Raw genomic sequence first — 24,391 nt, forward strand, 5'->3', positions numbered from 1 at the left:
CTGAAGATCTATTTGCATGTCTGTCTTGTGCTTTTATTATCCGTTGTCTTATATTTGGCCTTTTCGTTCATCCTTCTGGCACCCACCTAACCAGCCTCAAGTTCACCACTTTGGATACTTGGGAGGCGCCGCGTCTGTCTTGAGGCAACTGTGCGCAGCATGCGCCAGGCGCGCGGGTCTTCAACGCTGACGTCACTTTGGCCGCGCCCCCATCGTGAGATGCCCGTGGACCTTCCCGCTCATTTGGCTGCCAGCACACGCTGGTGTGTGGTGTATTTCTTGGCGTGGTCGGACTATGGGCGTTAGTTTTTATCCGACGCTTAATATGTGGGCATCCCGTTGGGAAGAGTCGGACACCTCTCCAAGACCTGGCGTCCCCGAGATGTCCGCCACCTCACCTTACACTGAACATTTTACGGACAAAAGATTTAGAGGACATCCAGGCCTACCCCTACTTTGCTGGCTTGATTGTGCTCTCGGCAATCGGACATCCAGAAGTATTAAAGTAGGACATTTATTTCTTTATTTATTTTACAAATATAACTTAATACAAAATTATATTTTCGATGAATCATTTTGAATTTGTGTTCATGCTTTACTGTTATGAGTTGCGGCGTCCAAAGTTCTTCGATTCAATGTTAAAGAGGAAACGCGGCACTTGAAGCTTCAGGGGGGACCGTCCCGCTCTTCGCTGGTGTATTATAGTGGTGCCAGTCCCACTTCCAGCACTGGTTTGTATCAAATGTAACGTTTTCATAGTATTGTTACAGTTTTTTGGTGACTCCTTTTACCCAAGAATATTTGCAAGATAAGGATGTACGTGTTTACATAGATTTTTAACAATTTTCAAGTTGAGTGACTTCTTAGTTGAGTCGGAAGAAACAGTTGAGCCCGCAATATTGTGGATTAGCGTCCAGTGCCACTCACATCACACCAAACTACCTGCTGGCATAGCCTGGCACAGTGGCTAAGAAGTCTCCTGGGCGTTGTCTGTGGAGAAGTACAGTATGTACAATAAGTGCTCTCAGTTTAAGGTTGTCTTTTCACTATATACTCTGAATTCCTCGACTTCTGAAAAATGTGTGCATTATGTTGATTTGTTATTTAGAATTGTTACAGCGTGAGCGAATATGGGGGTGCCATGGTACTATAGTGTGGCCTGCTATAGGCCAAATTGTATTGTAGCTTGATTTGACATGTGTCTACTGTGTCCTGTAATAAGGTTTGGAATTTGGGATTATACAATTATTTTAATACCAATTTCCATTATTCATGTAAAAGACAAGAAAGAACCCTGTGCAAAAGATCCATTAACACATCCATCCATCCATTTTCTAAATCCACCTTATCTTGAGTAGAGTCATGGGAAAGCTGAAGCCTGTCCTAATAAACACAGGGTGCAAAGCAGGAACAATCCCTGGATAGGGCAGCAGGTCATTGCAGGGTGAATACACACACACTAATACACACAACACAAACTAGGGACAATTTAACAGTCCTCCCAACCATTAGATAGTTGGAGGATAACTGGAGCACCTGGAGAAAACCCACCTAGATATGGGGACAACGTGCACACTCCGTGCTGGGACGACCTGGGACGTGAACCCTGTCCTCCTTTTTGCGAGGCAGCGGCACTACCACTGTGCTGCTCAAACCAATTAATCCCAGAGCAAAATTCTTGCATATATCCCACAGAGGGTCTGTTTTAGATTTGCTAGTCAACCTTGTCTATATAGGTTTGGAATGTGAAATTAAACCAGAGTAGATTGTGAAGATCCACACAAACACTGGAGAAACAAATGCAGATTCAGCTTAGGCAGTGCTTGGCCTGAAGTTTAAACCCAAGGGTCTAAAGTCATGTGAGGCCACTTGATGGATGTGGTCTCCAGGACTCTAAATATATCCAAATCTTATTATGTGATATCATCTACTATTAAATTCTGCTCCGTACTTCTAAAATTTTTATTTTTATACCGTATTGAGGATTTGTTCTGTTCTGTGTATTGTGTATTGTATTGTATTGACTCCCTTCGACCGCCCAACCTACCTGGAAAGGGGTCTCCCTTTGAACTGCCTTTCCCTAGGTTTCTTCCATTTTTTTTTTCCTTACTAGGGTTTTTTTGGGAGTTTTTCTTAGAGAGTCAAGACTGGGAGGCTGTCAAGAGGTAGGGCCTGTTAAAGCCCATTGCGGCACTTCTTGTGTGATTTTGGGCTATACAAAAATAAACTGTATTGTATGTGCCAGTTGTGTGTTAACTGCAGTTCCACAGTGCTACTCATTTTAATCAGTATTATATATTTATAACAACATTTAATTTAAAAAAAAAAAAAAAGTTTGGAAAATAAACGGATGAGTGAAACGTTACTACGTTTTTTTGAACTAATCTACCATTTGTCTGTGCTATGGGTGGGGGGGTATGGTGACACAGGCAGGTGACGCAGATTTGCCCCTTCTAAGTCACAGGTACTGAGGTTCTTTTCACAGGCTTTTCACTGTCTGTTGTGTTTGCAAATTCCCATCCTTATGCATATGATTGGTTTTTGGGTTACATACTTAAACTTTGTGCTGCTGTGATAAGCCCAGGACCCCTGCAGCCATGTAGTGAATCAAGAAATTCTGGAAAATTAAATAGATGGATGAACACTGACAGATGCTAAATCTTGCAAACCATTCTGTGGTCACTTTAAACATTTTTGTAGTACTGTACTTCGCTGTTGTTTATATTTGAAGATAATAATCCTAATCAGTTCCAGTATTTCATATATGTAACACATTTTTTTTCTTAACTCTTTTTCTTCAGTTGCCTGGTATTTTTGATGCTGATTATGTGAATTTACAATTAAGACACTCTGGGATTCTTGAGACGATTTACATTAGGAAAGAGGGATACCCAATTAGAATTCCTTTCAAATCATTTATTAAAAGGTATTTTCTACTTTTTGTTTAACAATATTTTTTCTTATATTTTTCACATGCTTAAATGCCAGTTTACTTATTTTAGAAATGCAAAGTAAAAATAGAAGTTGTCCACGTGGTTGTCTTTTAACTCTCCAGAGTACGTTGATTTTCCAGTGATTGATCTTTTTTAAATGGTTTTAAAATGTGCCTAGTACTGCGTAATATAGTCTGAATTAATTTAGTGAAAACTGATAAAATCTAATTTTATTCTAAACAAAATTGTAATATAGAGTGCTATATAAATGTAAGAATAAGAGCAGATAAAAGATGCTAATGACTACTGTACAGTATATAATGTATTTGTATGATTTAAAATCACAAGACCCTTTTTATGATGTATATTAGAGATTTGGTGTCATTTACTGACTCTGACTTTATGAAAGCCTTATACTAGTATTACTTGAATTGCTGTATCAGTGTTTTACTATTGTGATCAAACAGAACGATCTGCAGAATCTTGACTGCAAAGATAAATATTTTCCACCCAGCCTCTGAATGAAGCTTGCATATTCTTCTTATGTTTCCATGGGTTTTATGAGGTGTCTAACAGAAGCTCTGGAAACTGCAAGCCAGCTGCCATATTTCTCCTAGAACTCCTGAACTATGTATGCTCCACACAGAGGAAGGATTACGTACCATCCATTTTCTAATGCTTATTCAGGCCTGGGTCGTGAGGGCAGCCATTTAAACAAAGATGTCCAGACCTTCCTTTCCTCTGCCACCTCTTCAAACTCCTTCTGGGGGCCACAGCAGCATATGCCCAAACTACTTCCGCAGAGAGGCGTATAGGAGACATAATTATCAGATGTCTGAAACTCCTCAGTTGACTCCTTTTGGTTCATATGAGCAGCAGCTTTACTTTGAGCTCCTCCTGAATGTTTGTGCTCCTCGTCCTATCTCTAAGACTGAGCCCAGACACCCTGTGAAGGAAGTTCACATATACCATTAGATATACTGTACCTTTAGATTCTAGTCACTGTTAGTGACAGTTCCACAGCTGTCCATAAAAGTAGCAGAAACTAACATTTATAAGGCTTCACCAATATAAAAAATAAATTTGTTTTTCTTTTCAGATACTCTGCTTTTCTGGGAAAAGAATACTTGCACCTTCCTGATACAGAAAAGTGTTCTACTATTTTACAAACATTTGCTGGACCAGCTCCAGAGCTTTACCAGCTGGGTGTATCCAAGGTAATGGCCACAATGTGCTGTATATGTACATTACACCAGTTCAGTCAGTCATTTTCGAGCCCGCTTATTCCTGAACAGGACCACACTGCTAGAGCCTATCCCAGCCATCATAGCATAAGAAAGGAACATACCCTGGAGAGAGCGCCAGTTGTTACACCAATTAAAATATATATTTGAACTAGCAAAATACCCGCGCTTCGCAGCGGAGAAGTAGTGTGTTAAAGAGGTTATGAAAAAAAAGGAAACATTTTAAAAATAACGTAACATGATTATCAATGTAATTGTGTTGTCATTGTTATAAGTGTTGCTGTCTTTTATATATATATATATATATATATATATATATATATATATATATATATATATATATATATATATATATATATATATATATATATATATATATATTATATATTATATATATATAACGAGCTGTATATACCCGGCGTTGCCCGGGGCAGAAGTAACCTAATCGGTCAAACACTTACATATATACCAAAGTAAACCTAATCGGTCAAACAGTTACATATATAAAAAAACCGAACCTAATCGGACAAACAGCTTCATATATACAGAAGCGAACCTAATCTGACAAACAGCTAATCTATATACATAAGCAAACCTAATTGGTCAAACAGTTACATAAATACAAAAGCAAACCTAATCGATGAAACAGCTTCATATATACAGAAGCGAACCTAATTGGTCAAACAGTTATGCATGTGCAGAATGATTTTACAAAGATTATGCGTGTTAACAATCATTAAAAAGAAAAGATTGAGGAACTCTTCTTGTATATGTGATGAAGCTGGATGAAGCTGACTTGACGAAGACGTAGGTGGCATAGATTGGTTTTTCTAAAACAGAAGAAAAAAATGAGTATCTATTATTATTTTAAATTAGAATGAAAATGAGAACCTTGATTAGAGATAGATTATCCGTATTAAAATATGTGCATGAATAAACTTTTGCTAACTCTGTAGCAAAAGTTTATTCATACAAATTGGAATGGGATGGCTTTGTGAAAAAGTAAAAATTACATAAAAATAAATTGAGAATGCGTACTTCCATTTGAGTGAGATTATCTGTAATGATGAAAAAAAAGTTTAGTATGTTTTTTTTTCCATACGGGAAGGATGTAAAACCTTACATAGGCACCCTTCAGCCCGTACTGAAGGGTAGTGTCAGATTCTTACTGACTAAAAAACACCCTTTTTATTCCACAGCTACCCGAAAAACCACTATTAGGCATTACTTTGGGGTGGCAGTAGTTTAGTTATGAAACAGCTGGGTCCTGAAAAAAATCTGTCTTGTTAGTGGCTTCATCACATATAGAAGAACAGTTCCTCAATCTTTTCTTTTTCATGATTGTTAACACGCATAATGTTTGTAAAATCATTGTGCACATGCATAACTGTTTGACCAATTAGGTTCGCTTCTGTATATATGAAGCTGTTTGACCGATTAGGTTTACTTTGGTATATATGTAAGTGTTTGACCGATTAGGTTACTTCTGCCCCGGGCAACGCCGGGTATATACAGCTCGTAAATTATTAAATAGTAAGATCTTCTTCTGTAATTTGCTACCGTGGCAATTTGTGTGTCTGTCCAGGATTTTAAATGACCTGTAGCTCGCAAACCGTTGCACCTATACACTTGAAATGTGGTACACATATAGTACGTCACGTCTACTATCCGCTTTATGGGTGATGATTGTTTTAGTCTTTTTATCTTTATTTTATTTTATTGTACAATCAAGTCCTATCTGCGCACAGCAGGGCAGCCGTGGGCGGATGCGTATGGTGTATTCACTCGATGTTATCGTGCATTGCGCTGTCAGTGGTATTTTGATAAAAGAATTTGAACAACATATAAGAAGCGTATAAATTATTAAACAGTAAAACATTAACATTTAAGAAGTAAAGTTACATTAAGTACTACTGCAGTGCCTTCGGGTATACCTCATTTTTTCTTTGCCCATTACATGCTTAAATGTATACATTTTTTGGTGTACCTACCCGAGAACACGCGACATATAACCGAGCGTGGGAGAAGCATGGATTTTAAACACGCGTTGAGTTCATCTGCTGGTCTCCCTCGTGGAATAACTGGTAATGTTTGAGTAAAATCTACAGCGAGTAAAACGACATTACCTCCTTTTTTTTTTTTACGATCTCTGAGATCTTGGTTTTTTCGGTTCAAGGCTTCATAAGCTCTTTTATGTTCCATGGTGTACTTAATAAGTACTAATTATCCCAAACCATCATCTTTGAATGTTGCAAGACTTTCGCCTTGTATGTAGATCGGGGTAATTACATTCATTGCATTCCTAGTCTGAATCACAATCTGATTGTATGGGTGGTTACCTGGCACTGTAGGGTTGCCACCCGTCCTTTAAAATACGGAATCGTGCCGCGTTTGAGAATGAAATTGCGCGTCCCGTTTTGAATCAATACTGGACGGGATTTATCCCGTATTTTTTTTATAATTTTTTTTTTAAAGCAGCGTCTCATGCAAATCATCCCACACGCATTTTATGAAGATGCCTCCTTTCCTACTTTTGATTGGGTAATACTTGATGTCATCGTTAGTTTGATTGGTGTTTTTAACTGTCCAGTGAGTAGGGCGTGTCTTTCAACCGTAAGCAGATTTTTTGCACTGGTATCACTGACCTCGACGACGGCGACGTTATACGTCAAAAATAAATTACGATAAATGACGATTTTACCGATACTTTATTACGACGGCGGCTACATAGACACGATCAAATAAAAACAAAAAAATCAAATAATCATTCTACATTTTCAAAACGTCGAAAAAACGACGGAATGAAAAAAAGGCCCACCCAACGACCCACCCATTCCATTTTTATATATATAGATATACACACACACATAAACATTTATATACATATATATATACACATACATAAACACACACATAAGACTTATTGACTGAAACGGGCTTTCACAAAAACAGTTAGGGCTTTGCTACAGGATACACCCTCCACAAGTTAACCAAGTAAAAATAAAATATATATTTCTGTTTTATTTAAACCTTTTAAGTTCGTATGCATAGCCCCATTTGGCTGTTTAATTTTTTTTTTCTTTCTTCAGTAATATTTAATCTCCTTAAAGAAAAACAACATATCCATTTTACTTTTTTTGTATCTCTTTAGTAATATTTTACTGTAAAAGGATAACCAGTATTTAAACCTTTTATGTTACTTTATACATTTATTTTACACAATGTTGAAAAATTAATAAGAAAGCTACATATTTTGGCAGCTGCTGCTTTCATTTTCAATGAAATGAAAAAAGCTTTCCAAGAGAAAACGTCAATGAAGAAGAAACAGTTTGCACTATCTAAAAATCAGAAACCCTCATTTATAAAAGTTTGCTGCAGATGACTTAACTGAAAATAAATGAATAGTTCCTATGTGTATAATACATATTTATCTATTTTACTTATGCCTTTATTCCACCAACTTACAACATCTGAGGTACAATTTGTTACATTACTTTTGTTTTTTGCAGCACAGGCAGGTGAAGTGACTTCCTCAGGGTCACACAGTGGTGTCAGTACCAGGATTTGAACTGACGGGTGTTGGAGTCACGTGATCATCTCCCCTCCCATTCACTTCATTTCATTCACTTCATTTCGCTCCGAGCTGAGCTCCGCAGCTGGCGCGGTCTTGCTGTTCTTGATTTGCTTTTCACATGGCCAAGTATACGTTGGATGCTCAAGAGTAAGCTCAGCGCACAACTTGGTCATATTACAACCGGAGGGGCGAACTGACAACATGGTATACAAAGAGATCCTTAACAAATAATTATTGGTATAATTTCCCTCAGTTTATTATTTAAAATTGTAAAGCAGTACTTCGCCGCTGCGAAGCGCGGGTATTTTGCTCTATATATATATGTGTGTGAATGTATGTATGTATATATGTATGTCTATCTATCTATCTATCTATCTATCTATCTATCTATCTATCTATCTATCTATCTATCTATCTATCTATCTATCTATCTATCTATCTATCTATCTATCTATCTATATATATATATATATATATATATATATATGTAGATATGTAAATTTGTATATGTGTATATATATATATATATATATATATATATATATATATATATATATATATGTGTATATGTAGATATGTATATATGTTTATGTATATATATGTTTACATAACCTAGAATATATATATATATATATATATATATATATATATATATATATATATATATACTTATTGGCTCCTGTATTTAGGATATGGCAGGTTGGATAATGGACGGATGGACATTTGTATGCATAGCCCCATTTGCCCGTTTTCGTTTTTTTTCTTTCTTCAGTAATATTTCAGCAAACCCGGAGCTTGTCAGTTCAAATCCTGGTACTGACACCACTGTGTGACCCTGAGGAAGTCACTTCACCTGCTTGTGCTGCAAAAAACAAAAGTAATGTAACAAATTGTACCTCAGATGTTGTAAGTTGGTGGAATAAAGGTATAAGTAAAATAGATAAATATGTATTATACACATAGGAACTATTCATTTATTTTCAGTTAAGTCATCTGCAGCAAACTTTTATAAATGAGGGTTTCTGATTTTTAGATAGTGCAAACTGTTTCTTCTTCATTGACGTTTTCTCTTGGAGAGCTTTTTTCATTTCATTGAAAATGAAAGCAGCAGCTGCCAAAATATGTAGCTTTCTTATTAATTTTTCAACATTGTGTAAAATAAATGTATAAAGTAACATAAAAGGTTTAAATACTGGTTATTCTTTTACACTAAAATATTACTACAGAGATACAAAAAAAGTAAAATGGATATGTTGTTTTTCTTTAAGGAGATTAAATATTACTGAAGAAAGAAAAAAAAAATTAAACAGCCAAATGGGGCTATGCATATGAACTTAAAAGGTTTAAATAAAACAGAAATATATATTTTATTTTTACTTGGTTAACTTGTGGAGGGTGTATCCTGTAGCAAAGCCCTAACTTTTTTCGTGAAAGCCCGTTTCAGTCAATAAGTCTTATGTGTGTGTTTATGTATGTGTATATATATATGTAGATATGTGTATATGTAGATATGTATATATATGTATATAAATGTTTATGTGTGTGTGTATATTATATATATATATATTTATATATATATGACAGCAACACTTATAACAATGACAACACAATTACATTGACAATCATGTTACGTTATTTTTAAAATGTTTCCTTTTTTTTCATAACCTCTTTAACACACTACTTCTCCGCTGCGAAGCGCGGGTATTTTGCTAGTATATATATATATATATATATATATATATATATATATATATATATATATATATATATATATATATATATACACACATACATGCAGTTTCAATAGCATAGAAATCAATATAAATATTAACATCATTATCATATGAGAATATGAAGTAATATATAAGAAGCACATTTCATATAAATATAAATTATTAAACAGTAAAATCTTCTTCTGTAATTTGCTACCGTGGCAATTTGTGTGTCTGTCCAGGATTTTAAATCACCTGTAGCTCGCAAACCGTTTCACCTATACACTTGAAATGTGGTACACATATAGTACGTCACGTCTACTATCCGCTTTATGGGTGATGATTGTATTACTCTTTTAATCTTTATTTTATTTTATTGTAGAATCAACTCCTATCTGCGCACAGCAGGGCAGCCGTGGGCGGATGCGTATGGTGTATTCACTCCATGTTATCGTGCATTGCGCTGTCAGTGGTATTTTGATAAAAGAATTTGAACAACATATAAGAAGCGTATAAATTATTAAACAGTAAAACATTAACATTTAAGAAGTAAAGTTACATTGAGTACTACTGCAGTGCCTTCGGGTATACCTCATTTTTTGTTTGCCCATTACATGCTTAAATGTATACATTTTTTGGTGCACCTACCCGAGAACACGCGACATATAACCGACCGTGGGAGAAGCATGGATTTTAAACACGCATTGAGTTCATCTGCTGGTCTCCCTCGTGGAATAACTGGTAATGTTTGACTAAAATCTACAGCGAGTAAAACGACATTACCTCCTATTTTTTTTTTTACGATCTCTGAGATCTTGCTTTTTTCGGTTCAAGGCTTCATAAGCTCTTTTATGTTGTATGGTGAACTTATCCCAAACCATCATCTTTGAATGTTGCAAGACTTTCGCCTTGTATGTAGATCGGGGTAATTACATTCATTGCATTCCTAGTCTGAATCACAATCTGATTGTATGGGTGGTTACCTGGCACTGTAGGGTTGCCACCCGTCCTTTAAAATACGGAATCGTGCCGCATTTGAGAATGAAATTGCGCGTCCCGTTTTGAATCAATACGGGACGGGATTTGTCCCGTATTTTTTTTATCATTTTTTTTAAAGCAGCGTCTCATGCAAATCATCCCACACGCATTTTATGAAGATGCCTCCTTTCCTACTTTTGATTGGGTAATACTTCATGTCATCGTTAGTTTGATTGGTCTTTTTAACTGTCCAGTGAGGAGGGCGTGTCTTTTAAGTAGAGTCTGCAAACTGTTGGCACTGAGATGTGGCGTCAGCGCCAGAGTTGAAGCCCCTAACGTTGCGGTCAGCAAGTCGGCTAACATCCGCCATGTGCCGTCTTTCAGTTGCGAGAAGCAGATCATACAATGGTTGAAACTGTTGCCCCTAACGTTGCGCCACGGCGTGTGCTTCGTTTATACCTCGTGTCTTCTCATTAAACTTTTATCTCGCGAATATGTTATTGCAATCCGCAGCGGGAGCGTTTCTATAAACTTAATTTAAACTTACGTTTTACATTGTGCTTTGTTTCCCTTATGAACACGCTTGTATGCTTCACTCGCTCCCTTCTCAATTGTTTAATTTTTTGCTCTTCGCTGTTTGCGGCTCTTACGTCATTTCCCCCTACTTCGTTCTTTTATCTCGCGAATATGTTATTGCAATCCTTAACGGGAGCGTTTCATTAAACTGATTGAAAATAGTTTTGCATTTACCTTTTTAGTAAAAGGAGAGCTTTTAAGCCTGAGAAATCACCCCGTAAATGCACACGTTTAATTGCACATGTGTTAATATGTATGGTTACACAGTATTAAAAGACAGTGAACAACGTCAGTTACCTTTATTCTCGCGTTTGATAAAAGGCGAGCTTTTAAGCCTGAGAAATCACCCCGTAAATGCACACGTTTAATTGCACATGTGTTAATATGTATGGTTACACAGTATTAAAAGACAGTGAACAACGTCAGTTACCTTTGTTCTCGCGTTTGATAAAAGGCGAGCTTTTAAGCCTGAGAAATCACCCCGTAAATGCACACGTTTAATTGCACGTGTTAATATGTATGCTTACACAGTATTAAAAGACAGTCAAAAATTAACGTCATTTACCTTCGTTCCCGCGTTTGACTCGTGCTGTAAATCTCTTCCTTGTTTTTAGTTCACGTGATTACGTAGGAGGCGTGATGACGGGATATGTGACTCTGCCTCCTCCATTACAGTATATGGACAAAAAATGTGTTCCAGTTATGACCATTACGCGTAGAATTTCGAAATGAAACCTGCCTAACTTTTGTAAGTAAGCTGTAAGGAATGAGCCTGCCAAATTTCAGCCTTCCACCTACACGGGAAGTTCGAGAATTAGTGATGAGTGAGTCAGTCAGTCAGTCAGTCAATCAGTCAGTCAGTCAGTGAGTCAGTGAGGGCTTTGCCTTTTATGAATATGTATAGATTTGTGTAGGTGGCCATGCAGCCCAAAAGATTGCAAAACATGGTGTCCCCCTTCTTTGCCTTGGGCCTCCTGGTGGTTAATGAATTAAGATTTAATTCTGGTTCACTACCTACCATTGACTCCTCCTGTGATCCTGATGGAGTCTGTTGACCTGTTTCATATTGTAAAAATCTTATTTTAATTTTTAATTCCTTATTTAGTATTTTGTGTATGCTATGTCATTGTGCCAAATACTATTTTTGCACCCTCTATTTTAGCACTCTTGAGATGGACAGCATATACAGTATTATTCATTGTACAGTACTATGATGTATAATGAGAATAGATTCAATTGAAAAAACTCAATAATTATATAACATTATTATTATTTTGCACCTGTAAAGTGTCTTGCCATGGCACTTACAATAGAAAGCCTACAGCTGTGTATCAATTTCATCATTTCCATGCGTTATTTCTCTCCCATGAGTGAATATGGGTTTGTGTAAGAGTGTGACTAGTAATCAACTGGAGACTCATCTGTGGTTGCCTTATCCCCAGGGCTGCCAGAATATTTTTTTGCTCCCTAAGACCCTAATGGTTCAGAGAATGAATGAAAGAACATGTGTTTCACTTTAAGGTTTTGGAGTAAATATCACCAACCAGTAGAAATGACAAGAAGGATTCACTGAATGGTATATTCTGGTTTTGTATAATATGGACAGGTGTTCCTGAAGGATACGCTATACCAGCTATTGGAAGACCAGTGGAGAGATACCCAGACATGGGCTGCTGTCACTATCCAGAGGAACATTCGAGGCTTCATCACCCGAAAAAATTTAAGGTTCTTCAAGCAAAAGGCTATTATCATTCAGGCACACGTGCGTGGATATCGAGCAAGGTCTGTTCCTATTCTATCTGTGCGATTTGGTCAAGCAAAGTTATTTTTTATAGTACATTTTAAATGTGAATATCATTTCAAATCACATAAATAATAATTTAATTTGGCTGCTTTCAGTAGCCTACTATTAACAACACTCACTGATTAAGTTCAGAGATCAGCAGCAGAAGACTGAAATAATGTATTTGAATAAGAATTTAAAACTCTGATTCATTTAAAGTGCATAGCCTTCCATACGGAGTGAAGTGGAATCTATATATATAAAATCCCTGTGTGTCCAGGTGTCCGTGTGTGGGTGTCTTCTGATGAAGTGCGCATGCGCGGGGCACGGTGCGATGCGCGATATTACTGTCAGAGAGAGTTAGAGGCGTTTTACGGAAATACAAACCAGTATTCCTGCGAGAGGAAATTAAAGGTACACAATACAGTGACGCATATTACAGCCACATACAAGCCAGTATTACTGTCGGAGGAGATTAAAGGCATATTACCAACGCGCACGCCTGTATTACCGCCAGAGAAAATTAAAGGTATATTACGGACGTACAAGCCAGCGGACGTACAAGATGGTATCCTTCAATAAGGGCGCGCACAAAAAGGCGAGCCTCAAAAGGGCGACCTCAATTGGGCGCAGCGAATAAAGGCGCGCGTAAATAAAGATCTGCACCTTTGTTGCTCTTCACATATTCCAGAGCCATTTGAACTAAATTATCTACGAACGCCTTTATTCGCCGAGCTCAATTGAGGTCGCCCTTTTGAAGCTCGCCTTTTTGTGCACGTCCTTATTGAATAGAGCCGTACAAGACAGTATTACTGTCACAGAAAATTAAAGACACACAATACACGGCGGCAGCCCACGAAGAACGGTCAGCTCAGCAAGTAAACATCAACAAAAGAAAGAAAAATACGACCAACAAAAAGAATGAGGTCAAAGTCCCTTGTCATTTAATATAGATTGTTCCTACTAATGTTTATGCACTACTGTTCTAGCGCCCGTTATTGTAACGGGCTAAATGACTAGTATTTGAATATTTGTTGAAAGGTATTGAAGGCAGCTTCAGAGGGTTTTTTTTTCCTTTTTTTCATTTTTAGTTTATAGGGATCATTCATATTATTGTATTTGAAATAACTGCAAGACAGATGTGATTTTTTTCTGTGAAACTTGTATTGTTTAATTTTTTTTGTTAGAAAACCAAAAACAACCTCAGCAACAGTAATAATTATAATGATAATAACAATCCACACAAAGTAGCATGGGAGACGCATACCCAGCCTAAATGGACGACAAGACTGTAACATTAGGCTGTGAATGCATTTCCAAAGACTGATATACTTCAAAATAAAAATAAGTGTCTCCCAGTTGTGCTTACATTAAAAAATTTGTGTTCAAACTTAACAAACCTCATTCTTGTCTGTTTACTGCGATCTATGAACTGACTGCTTGTCGCTCCTCATATTCACTCCTGGTGCACTAAAAAGTTTTCAATGTTCAGCTTCTCATTCAACAAACTCCCTGCTGCTGTGTATTGGATGGAGAGTAATACTACACTCTCTGCAGATGTTGGTGTGGATGTAGCAAACGGGAATAATGAGTCAAGATTTAAGGATTATTATATTTTGGTTGCATAAAATTATTTGATTATAGTGAGTTTATTTCAGAGTCTAAGTTAAATGTATATGTTTAATAATAATAATAATACATTTTATTTATATAGTGCCTTTCCCATGCTCAAGGCACTTATAGAATATAAGAAAGAACGGCAGGGTATACAGTATATAGCGTTGTACAAACCAGATAAATAAATAAGATTACGGTGAATGGGACTGCTTTGATAAGATTCTGATTTTGCTTTCATTATCACCATAGTCTTACCTTGTTAGACTGATGGTTCAAATGCAGACATGCCTTTAAAAGCAGATTATAGCAATGTACAGAATTAAACACATCCAGTATAATATTTTCTGGTTGTTTTTATCATTGCAGCTATTATCTAACATTGTGCCTGGATTATCACAGCACTGTCCACCAACTTTGACATTCTGTGGCATTTGACCCAATGACCATTTGACGGCTCCTATAGTTATATTGGGCAAACCACTTTAGAGGCCTGAATGGCTGTAATTGCCAGTGTCTCTTTCATGAGGTACCATTGTTACTGCAAAATTTGTTTTCATCAAAAAAGACTAACAGCATTTATCTACTGTTTTGATTCTCCTTCCTCATATTAAGTAACTATAAGCCAAACTGACTAAATATTTGAATCATAATGAGAAATAGACTTGTAATATGAAAGGCAACTGGAGTGAAAAACCAGCAGTAACTAAGGCTCTCCAGGAACCATGTTTGACACCCTGGATAATATATACTGTACATCCGGAAAGTATTCACAGCGCTTCATCACTTTTTCCACATTTTGTTATGTCACAGCCTTATTCCAAAATGGATTAAATTCATTTTTTTCCTCAGAATTCTACACACAACACCCCATAATGACAATGTGAAAAAAGTTTACTTGAGATTTTTGCAAATTTATTAAAAATAAAAAAATTGAGAAAGCACATGTACATAAGTATTCACAGCCTTTGCCATGAAGCTCAAAATTGAGCTCTGGTCCATCCTGTTTCCCCTGATCATCCTTGAGATGTTTCTGCAGCTTCATTGGAGTCCACCTGTGGTAAATCCAGTTGATTGGACATGATTTGGACAGGCACACACCTGTCTATAGAAGGTCCCACAGTTGACAGTTCATGTCAGAGTACAAACCAAGCATGAAGTCAAAGGAATTGTCTGTAGACCTCCGAGACAGGATTGTCTCGAGGCACAAATCTGGGGAAGGTTACAGAAAAATTTCTGCTGCTTTGAAGGTCCCAATGAGCACAGTGGCCTCCATCATCCGTAAGTGGAAGAAGTTCGAAACCACCAGGACTCTTCCTAGAGCTGGCCGGCCATCTAAACTGAGCGATCGGGGGAGAAGGGCCTTAGTCAGGGAGGTGACCAAGAACCCGATGGTCACTCTGTCAGAGCTCCAGAGGTCCTCTGTGGAGAGAGGAGAACCTTCCAGAAGGACAACCATCTCTGCAGCAATCCACCAATCAGGCCTGTATGGTAGAGTGGCCAGACGGAAGCCACTCCTTAGTAAAAGGCACATTGCAGCCCGCCTGGAGTTTGCCAAAAGGCACCTGAAGGACTCTCAGACCATGAGAAAGAAAATTCTCTGGTCTGATGAGACAAAGATTGAACTCTTTGGTGTGAATGCCAGGCATGACGTTTGGGGGAAACCTGGCACCATCCCTACAGTGAAGCATGGTGGTGGCAGCATCATGCTGTGGGGATGTTTTTCAGCGGCAGGAACTGGGAGACTAGTCAGGATAAAGGGAAAGATGACTGCGGCAATGTACAGAGACATCCTGGATGAAAACCTGCTCCAGAGCACTCTTGACCTCAGACTGGGGCGACAGTTCATCTTTCAGAAGGACAATGACCCTAAGCACACAGCCAAGATATCAAAGGAGTGGCTTCAGGACAACTCTGTGAATGTCCTTGAGTGGCCCAGCCAGAGCCCAGACTTGAATCCGATTGAACATCTCTGGAGAGATCTTAAAATGGCTGTGCACCGACACTTCCCATCCAACCTGATGGAGCTTGAGAGGTGCTGCAAAGAGGAATGGGCCAAACTGGCCAAGGATAGGTGTGCCAAGCTTGTGGCATCACATTCAAAAAGACTTGAGGCTGGAATTGCTGCCAAAGGGGCATCGACAAAGTATTGAGCAAAGGCTGTGAATACTTATGGACATGGGATTTCTCAGTTTTTTTATTTTTAATAAATTTGCAAAAACCTCAAGTAAACTTTTTTCACGTTGTCATTATGGGGTGTTGTGTGTAGAATTCTGAGGAAAAAAATGAATTTAATCCATTTTGGAATACGGCTGTAACATAACAAAATGTGGAAAAAGTGATGCGCTGGGAATACTTTCTGGATGCACTGTACTGTACATCCATCCATTATCCAACTCACTATATCCTAACTACAGGGTCTCGGGGGGGTCTCCTAACATAGGGCGCAAGGCAGGAAACAAACCCCGGGCAGGGTGCCAGCCCACCGCAGGGCACACACCTACACACACCAAGCACACACTAGGGACAATTTAGAATCACCATGTCTTTGGACTGTGGGGGGAAACCGGAGTACCCGGAGAAAACCCATGCAGACATGGGGAGAACATGCAAACTCCATGCAGGGAGGACCTGGGAAGCGAACCCGGGTTTCCTAACTGCGAGGCAGCAGCGCTACCCACTGCGCCACGGTGCTGCCCATATACTGTACACTCAAGTCAAATTATGCAATGACAGTCAAAATAGGCAGTGAAGCCTGGTACATCACAATTTCTAGAACCGTTTCTGATCTTTAGCACACAATGCATCAAGGCACTGATACTGACCTCTGACCCTTACAGTGGTTTATTTTGTCCAGAAATTCTGTTGAGTAGAGTTTGTTTCCTGTCCTTCATTGTCTACTGGTTATATCTCAACCATAATGTTAATGGACTTAGGTTTTCACCTTTGTTTGTATTAAAAGATTAAAGATTTCAAGATTGTGTATTCAGGTATGTGAAATCTTTAACCATTCTTGTTAGTGCTTCATTGCTGTAAACTTATGCAAGAGCTATGAGCCTGTACTCAGTGAAGAGCAATATACAAAAAAAACTTTTAACTGTCTGAGTTACACATTCCTAGTGAGAATCAAGAATGAAACTTAGCATTTGGGTGAAACTGTTCAGAGGGTTTTTTTAGGTATGGAAGGCGATGTTGTTTTCTCACCAAAATGGAAAGTGGTGATATGTTGCAATCATGTTCAGTAATATGCTTTTGATTTCTTTTTTCTAATAGTATTTACTTTTTTCTTGTTTCCAGGAAGCAATACAAGAGGCTTAAGAAATCTGTTACTCAGTTCTGGGCTACTATGTTGATAACAAGGTCAACTATGAAAAGAAAGTATTTTCAGGTATGACCTCCACTTAATCATGTTATCCTTAACTATCTAAACTCTAGCACATTACCCAAGGTCAAGGAAAATACCTTTTACTACTATCTAATCTAAATTGTTTCCCCCAGTTTGATCTTTAATATAAATATTTGTCATTTTAAAGAATATGCTAAGCTTCTTTATTGATGAAAATGCACTCACACAGGGTTTACTATTCTCTCCTTATTGTTTGGGCTTCTTTGCACAATCCAAAGATATAATGTTGGATGAATGGCAGTTTTTATTTGTCGATGTATAGATGTCTGTATGTGTAACTTGAAAACAACTAGTTTCTTACTCAGTGTATATTCCAATATCAACTAGGTACACGATCCTTTACTGTATAAAACAAGTTAAAAAAGCAGATAAATTCAAAATTTACTAAGGTGGTGTTTACTTGTATTAATTTGTATCGCTCTCTATATACTGTATTTTGCTTGATGTTTTTGTTGGAATCTGACAACATTTGAGCTTTCATGCAGCTTTTGTAATTTTTTGCATGTATTACCATAACCAGACATCCATAATTCTGTTTGGTTCTTTATGTACAGTAATCCCTCGCTATATCGCGCTTTGCCTTTCGCGGGTTCACTCCATCGCGAATTTTATATGTAAGCATATTTAAATATATATAGAGGATTTTTTGCTGGTTCACGGATTTCTGCGGACAATGGGTCTTTTAATTTCTGGTACATGCTTCCTCAGTTGGTTTGCCCAGTTGATTTCATACAAGGGACGCTATTGGCAGATGGCTGAGAAGCTACCCAACTTACTTTTCTCTCTCTTGCGCTGACTTTCTCTGATCCTGACGTAGGGGGATTGAGCAGGGGGGCTGTTCGCACACCTAGACTATACGGACGCTCGTCTAAAAATGCTGAAAGATTATCTTCACGTTGCTACCTTCTGTGCAGCTGCTTCCTGAAGCGACATGCTGCACGGTGCTTCGCATACTTAAAAGCACGAAGGGCACGTATTGATTTTTGATTGAAAAACAAACTCTCTCTCTCTCTCTCTTTCTCTGCTCCTGACGGAGGGGTTGTGAGCTGCCGCCTTCAACAGCTTTGTGCCGCGGTGCTTCGCATACTTAAAAGCCAAACAGCCCTATTGATTTGTTTGCTTTTCTCTGTCTCTTTGACAGTCACTGCTCCTGACGCGCACTCCTTTGAAGAGGAAGATATGTTTGCATTCTTTTAATTGTGAGACGGAACTGTCATCTCTGTCTTGTCATGGAGCACAGTTTAAACTTTTGAAAAAGAGACAAATGTTTGTTTGCAGTGTTTGAATAACGTTCCTGACTCTCTACAACCTCCTGTGTTTCTGCGCAAATCTGTGACCCAAGCATGACAATATAAAAATAACCATATAAACATATGGTTTCTACTTCGCGGATTTTCTTATTTCGCGGGTGGCTCTGGAACGCAACCCCTGCGATGGAGGAGGGATTACTGTATTGTAATTGTTACTCAGTGATGGCATCATCAAGCTGATGTTTAGAAGCACCATTACTAAGCTCCTGTTTTGACACCAGTGCTATTTTTGAACTAGGGGGCTTCGCTCGCCAACCCCTGGTCTTGGGTAACCTGAAATACATTTGAAAGAGATTTCTGTCTGTCTCGGTAATTGTTACATATGTATCATGTCCACTGTCACGATATCTGTAGGTCTATGTAATATATGTAAATGAGAATAGCAGTGTAAGTGTTATGTTATGCAAGTATAGAATGTCGTTGAGTTTGCGCAGATCTATGTATGAGATATATTGGAGTGTAAAGGTGTAGATGACGTACATAGGATATCTTTATACACAACATTTGTAGTAAAGATGGCGTGTTGTCCTTGAATGAGTATTTCTTGGTATGGAGTTATTATAATCTTAAAATCACTTATTTACGTTAGTTGAGCTCTTTCGTTTCTGAGACGTGGCTTCTTCGCTTGCAGTGTATAGGCGCATGTGCCCTCCGTACTATCTCAGGTGTGACTATGCTGTGTTTTGTGGACGTTTTGGGGACTCTGTACTTTCTCTGGTTTGACTGTGGGGCGGGATGCCGAAGCTTCTTCTGTTTGTGTTTTCCGTGAGTACATATAGTATTGTATTACTGTAATGTGATTCACATATGTTGTGGAGTCCGGATCTTTGGGACTTCTGCACTATCTCGGGTTATTGCTTGCAGTGCTTTAGAAGCGTGTTGTAGGCGCCTGCACCTTCCGTACTATGTCGGGTTTGACTATGCTGTGTAGTGTGGACGTGGAGGGTTCTGTACTCTCTTTTTGTATCTCCGTCAGTCGAGCTGTTTCTTTTTGGAGCCGTGCCTGCTTTGCTTGTGGCATTTGAGACACGCATTGTAGGCGCTTGCGTTCATTGATTTTATCCAAGTAGCTCCGTTAGTCGAGCTGTATTGTTTTGGAGCCGTGACTGTGTCTCCATTAGTTATACGTTGTTTACTGTTAGTAATATGGATATTTGCACTTACTGTTAATACGGAGCGTTTTCTGTCGTTGTACTGTTAGTAATGCATCACTGTAATGTGATTCACATATGCTGTGTAGTTTGGACGTGTGAGGATGCCGTATGTTTAATACGGAGCGTTCATTTATTCTTATTACCCATCTGGTGTCGAGCCTGTGTTTTCTGTGGTTGTACTGTTAATATTGTATTACTATAATGTGATTCATATATGTTGTGGAGTCCAGATATTTGGGGCTTTTGTACCGTAGTGTGGACGTGTAGGGTTCTGTAATCTCTTGAGAGGGCTACATACAGTTGTCAATGTGTAAAGTGCTTAATATTGTATTACTGTAATGTGATTCACATATGTTGTGCAGTCCGGATCTGTGGGGTTCCTGTACTATCTCGTGTTTATGCTTGCGATGTGTTAAAAGCGCGTGGACCATGCTGTGTAGTGTGGACGTTTAGTTCAGAAGCACGTTGTAGGCGCCTGCGCCTTCCATACTACAGTATCTTTGTGGACCTGTGGGGCCTCCGTAGTCTCTTCCGTTTGACTCTTTCTTGTGTGGCTGTGTCATTAGTCGTTAGCTATGGGCGCGTTGTTGCTTCATGTCTTATTCACGTTAGTTGAGCTCTTTCATTTTTGGGCCGTGACTCCTTCGTTCGCGGTGGATCAGACTTCGCTTGCGGTTTATGAGACACGCGCTGTGGGCGCCTGCGCACTATGTCTCATGGTCCCATCGCCGTGTACCTGCGTCCATGCCTTCCGGTTTACCATTCTCGGTTAGTAATATGGATAGACAAAGGCTACAAACAAAGGAATTTAATAGAAGCTGCAGGTTATGAAATAATTGTTGATGTTCTTAGATTATATTTTAAATGTATAAACCTAAGCAAAGTATATTAACCTTGATGTTTTAGAAGCATTTGTAATTAAGGTAAATTGCTCTGTATCTGTTATAGAGTTTTACTTCTTGATAATCAATTTTGCAGTTTAAAAAAATATATGTATATGTGAGTCACTAAGAGCACAAAGAAATGGATGGGATATACACATCTAAACTGGTAACTCTAAACTGGCCCCAACAAGCACATCTTTGGGTTTGTGGGTTATGTGGTGTACCCTGAGAGAACACACATGGATATCTGGATAGCATGTGTTTCACACACACAATGACTTGCTGAAAGACTGAGCCCAGGTTTCTGAAGCTGTGGTGTATCTTGAAAATCACTGTACCACTGTCATATGCCAAAGATGGATTATAAACTGCAAATCTGCTTCAAGAAATATAAAAATAAAAATAAAAATATAAAAATATTCGGACTTCCAATATAACTCGGAGTCCTGCCACGTGCAAAAGTTTGCTGATGACACTGCTATCGTGGGCTGCATCAGGAGTGGGCAGGAGGAGGAGTATAGAAACCTCATCAAGGACTTTGTTAAATGGTGCGACTTAAACCACCTACAACTGAACTCCAGCAAAACCAAGGAACTGGTGGTGGATTTTAGGAGACCCAGGCCCCTCATGGACCCCGTGATCATCAGAGGTGACTGTGTGCAGAGGGTGCAGACCTATAAATACCTGGGAGTGCAGCTGGACGATAAATTGGACTGGACTGCCAATACTGATTCTCTGTGCAAGAAAGGACAGAGCCGCCTGTACTTCCTTAGAAGACTGGCATCCTTCAACATCTGCAGTAAGATGCTGCAGATGTTCTATCAGATGGTTGTGGCGAATGCCCTCTTCTACGCAGTGGTGTGCTGCGGAGGCAGCATTAAGAAGAAGGATGCCTCACGCCTGGACAAACTGGTGAGGAAGGCAGGCTCTATTGTTGGCATAGAGCTGGACGGTTTGACATCCGTAGCAGAGCAACGGGCACTCAGCAGGCTCCTATCAATTATGGAGAATCCACTACATCCATTAAACAGTGTCATCTCCAGACAGAGGAGCAGTTTCAGCGACAGACTGCTGTCACTGTCCTGCTCCACTGACAGACTGAGAAGATCATTCCTCCCCCAAAGTATGCGACTCTTCAATTCCACCAGAGGGGGTAAACGTTAACATTATTCAAGTTATTGTCTGTTTTTTTTTACCTGCATTTTTTATTACTCTTTAATTTAATATTTTTGCTGCTGGAATATGTGAATTTCCCCCTGGGATTAATAAAGTATCTATCTATCTATCTATCTATCTATCTATCTATCTATCTATCTATCTATCTATCTATCTATCTATCTATCTATCTAATCCTGCCTACCAAATTCTTTCTATCTATCTATCTATCTATCTATCTATCTATCTATCTATCTATCTATCTATCTATCTATCTATCTATCTATCTATCTATCTATCTATCTATCTATCTAATCCTGCCTACCAAATTCTTTCTATCTATCTATCTATCTATCTATCTATCTATCTATCTATCTATCTATCTATCTATCTATCTATCTATCTATCTATCTATCTATCTATCTATCTATCTATCTATCTATCTATCTATCTATCTATCTATCTATCTATCTATCTATCTATCTATCTATCTATCTATCTATCTATCTATCTATCTATCTATCTATCTATCTATCTATCTATCTATCTATCTATCTATGTTATTCTGTAGCATTTGGCAATGGCCAACACCAGACAGTTGCAAATGCAGAAAACAAGAGATTTTAGAAAATTATTAGCTTTTAAAATCTTTGCCTTTAATGTGCACTCACATGTGACTTCTTTCGAGTTGTTTATACAAGTCAGTTTCAGTTACGTCAGAAGCGGTATAAAGTTCACAGGCAATAAAGGTGGTTCATTGCTTATATAGTTGTTGCTTGTCTTATTGTTCCATCTTGTGGACTTTGTACCATGAGAAAGTGCCCTTCCCTCTTCTATGCAGTATGGTGAGTTGTTTGCCTCAAAAGTAGCCAGGTAAGACACCTCCGTGGCGTTGCAAGTGAGATTTTTCTGTAATATTAATTGTTTTTATTTCTGGGAATATTCAGCAGTAGAAAGCAAGTTGTTACTAATGTAAATGGAGAAGTGGGATTTTTGTCTGTCTTCAATGGAGAAAGAAGAAGGAAAATGCAGGCCAGGACTCCGTGGCATAGTCAGGTAGACAGAAGTTGGACTGTGTTTGTGATTTAGGGAAAGAGATAGAGAAAGAAAGAAAACAATTTAATAATTAGGAATCTAGGCGAAAGTACTGGATTTTTAAACACAAGTTTAAAACATTAATTAATCCTGCTGTTTTATTGTGCGACTCTGAATTACCAGTATGTGATTTCACAGGCCATGATGGAAATGCTGTAACCAGCTGTTAACTAGTAAACCATCTAAAATACATTAAAGGGTGTTTCCAATTCTAAAGTGCTCTAAAGTATTTCTATATAAAGGATAAAACAAAGAAAATAGGACAAATTTGGAAGAACATGGGGAAATGGACACCACAAAGATTTTTTTTTTTTTTGAGAGAAAGTATAAACCGTATATAATGGCCAGCAAAAACTCAAACTGTTTAAAATAGCTCAGAGACATGCAAAGAACTGATGAAAGTGAACAGTAGTGAGAAAGAAGAAATAAATTAGTAAAAGCAAGACTTGTATTTGAGGATTGTGAGAGAGTCAGATGTGTTTCCAGCACATTAAAATCACATAAAATGGCAAGTTGTGTTGATGTTGGGATATATTACTAGTACTGTTAATGCAGCAAAAAATAAAAAAAATGCTAAAGAGAATAAAAAAAATATTTCCAGGTTTTTGTGTCTATAGCAGTTGTTTCAAATGGGAGGAGGACTTGGTGATTTAAAAGTAGCAGTTTTGACTTATTCATTCAGTAATGTGTTAGGAGCATTTCTCCTTCTTCTTTTAATAACACAGATTCACATTTAGTGAGTAAATGTGCAGTCCGCAAATAACTTCAAAATATGTGGGATAGCAAATACAGAAGAAGCTGCAAAACTATTTGTAAAGTCATTGACAGTCTTTACAATTGGGTAGGCAATTAGGAATGATGTTTAAGTTAGACAAGTGCTGTGGTGCAGTAAAAGGATCAAAATTTGAAAATTGAAAATTTGTAGTGCCTTCCAAAAGAAACACAGAATTTTGGACATTACGTTGTTCGATAG

General features: G+C 38.1%; 1 protein-coding gene across 1 annotated transcript in view; it reads left to right on the forward strand.

Moving 5' to 3' along the window:
- myo15b (myosin XVB) overlaps nucleotides 1-24,391 on the forward strand; it is a 137,065-nt gene that overhangs the window by 43,119 nt on the left and 69,555 nt on the right. Inside the window, 5 exon segments of the mRNA XM_051918932.1 lie at nucleotides 2,802-2,926; nucleotides 4,033-4,150; nucleotides 12,624-12,794; nucleotides 17,377-17,404; nucleotides 23,174-23,196. Coding sequence (XP_051774892.1) covers nucleotides 2,802-2,926; nucleotides 4,033-4,150; nucleotides 12,624-12,794; nucleotides 17,377-17,404; nucleotides 23,174-23,196 — 465 coding nt within the window.

The sequence above is a fragment of the Erpetoichthys calabaricus genome, chromosome 14 (genome assembly GCF_900747795.2).
Source record: "Erpetoichthys calabaricus chromosome 14, fErpCal1.3, whole genome shotgun sequence".
In the NCBI taxonomy this organism is placed as follows: Eukaryota; Metazoa; Chordata; class Cladistia; order Polypteriformes; family Polypteridae; genus Erpetoichthys; species Erpetoichthys calabaricus.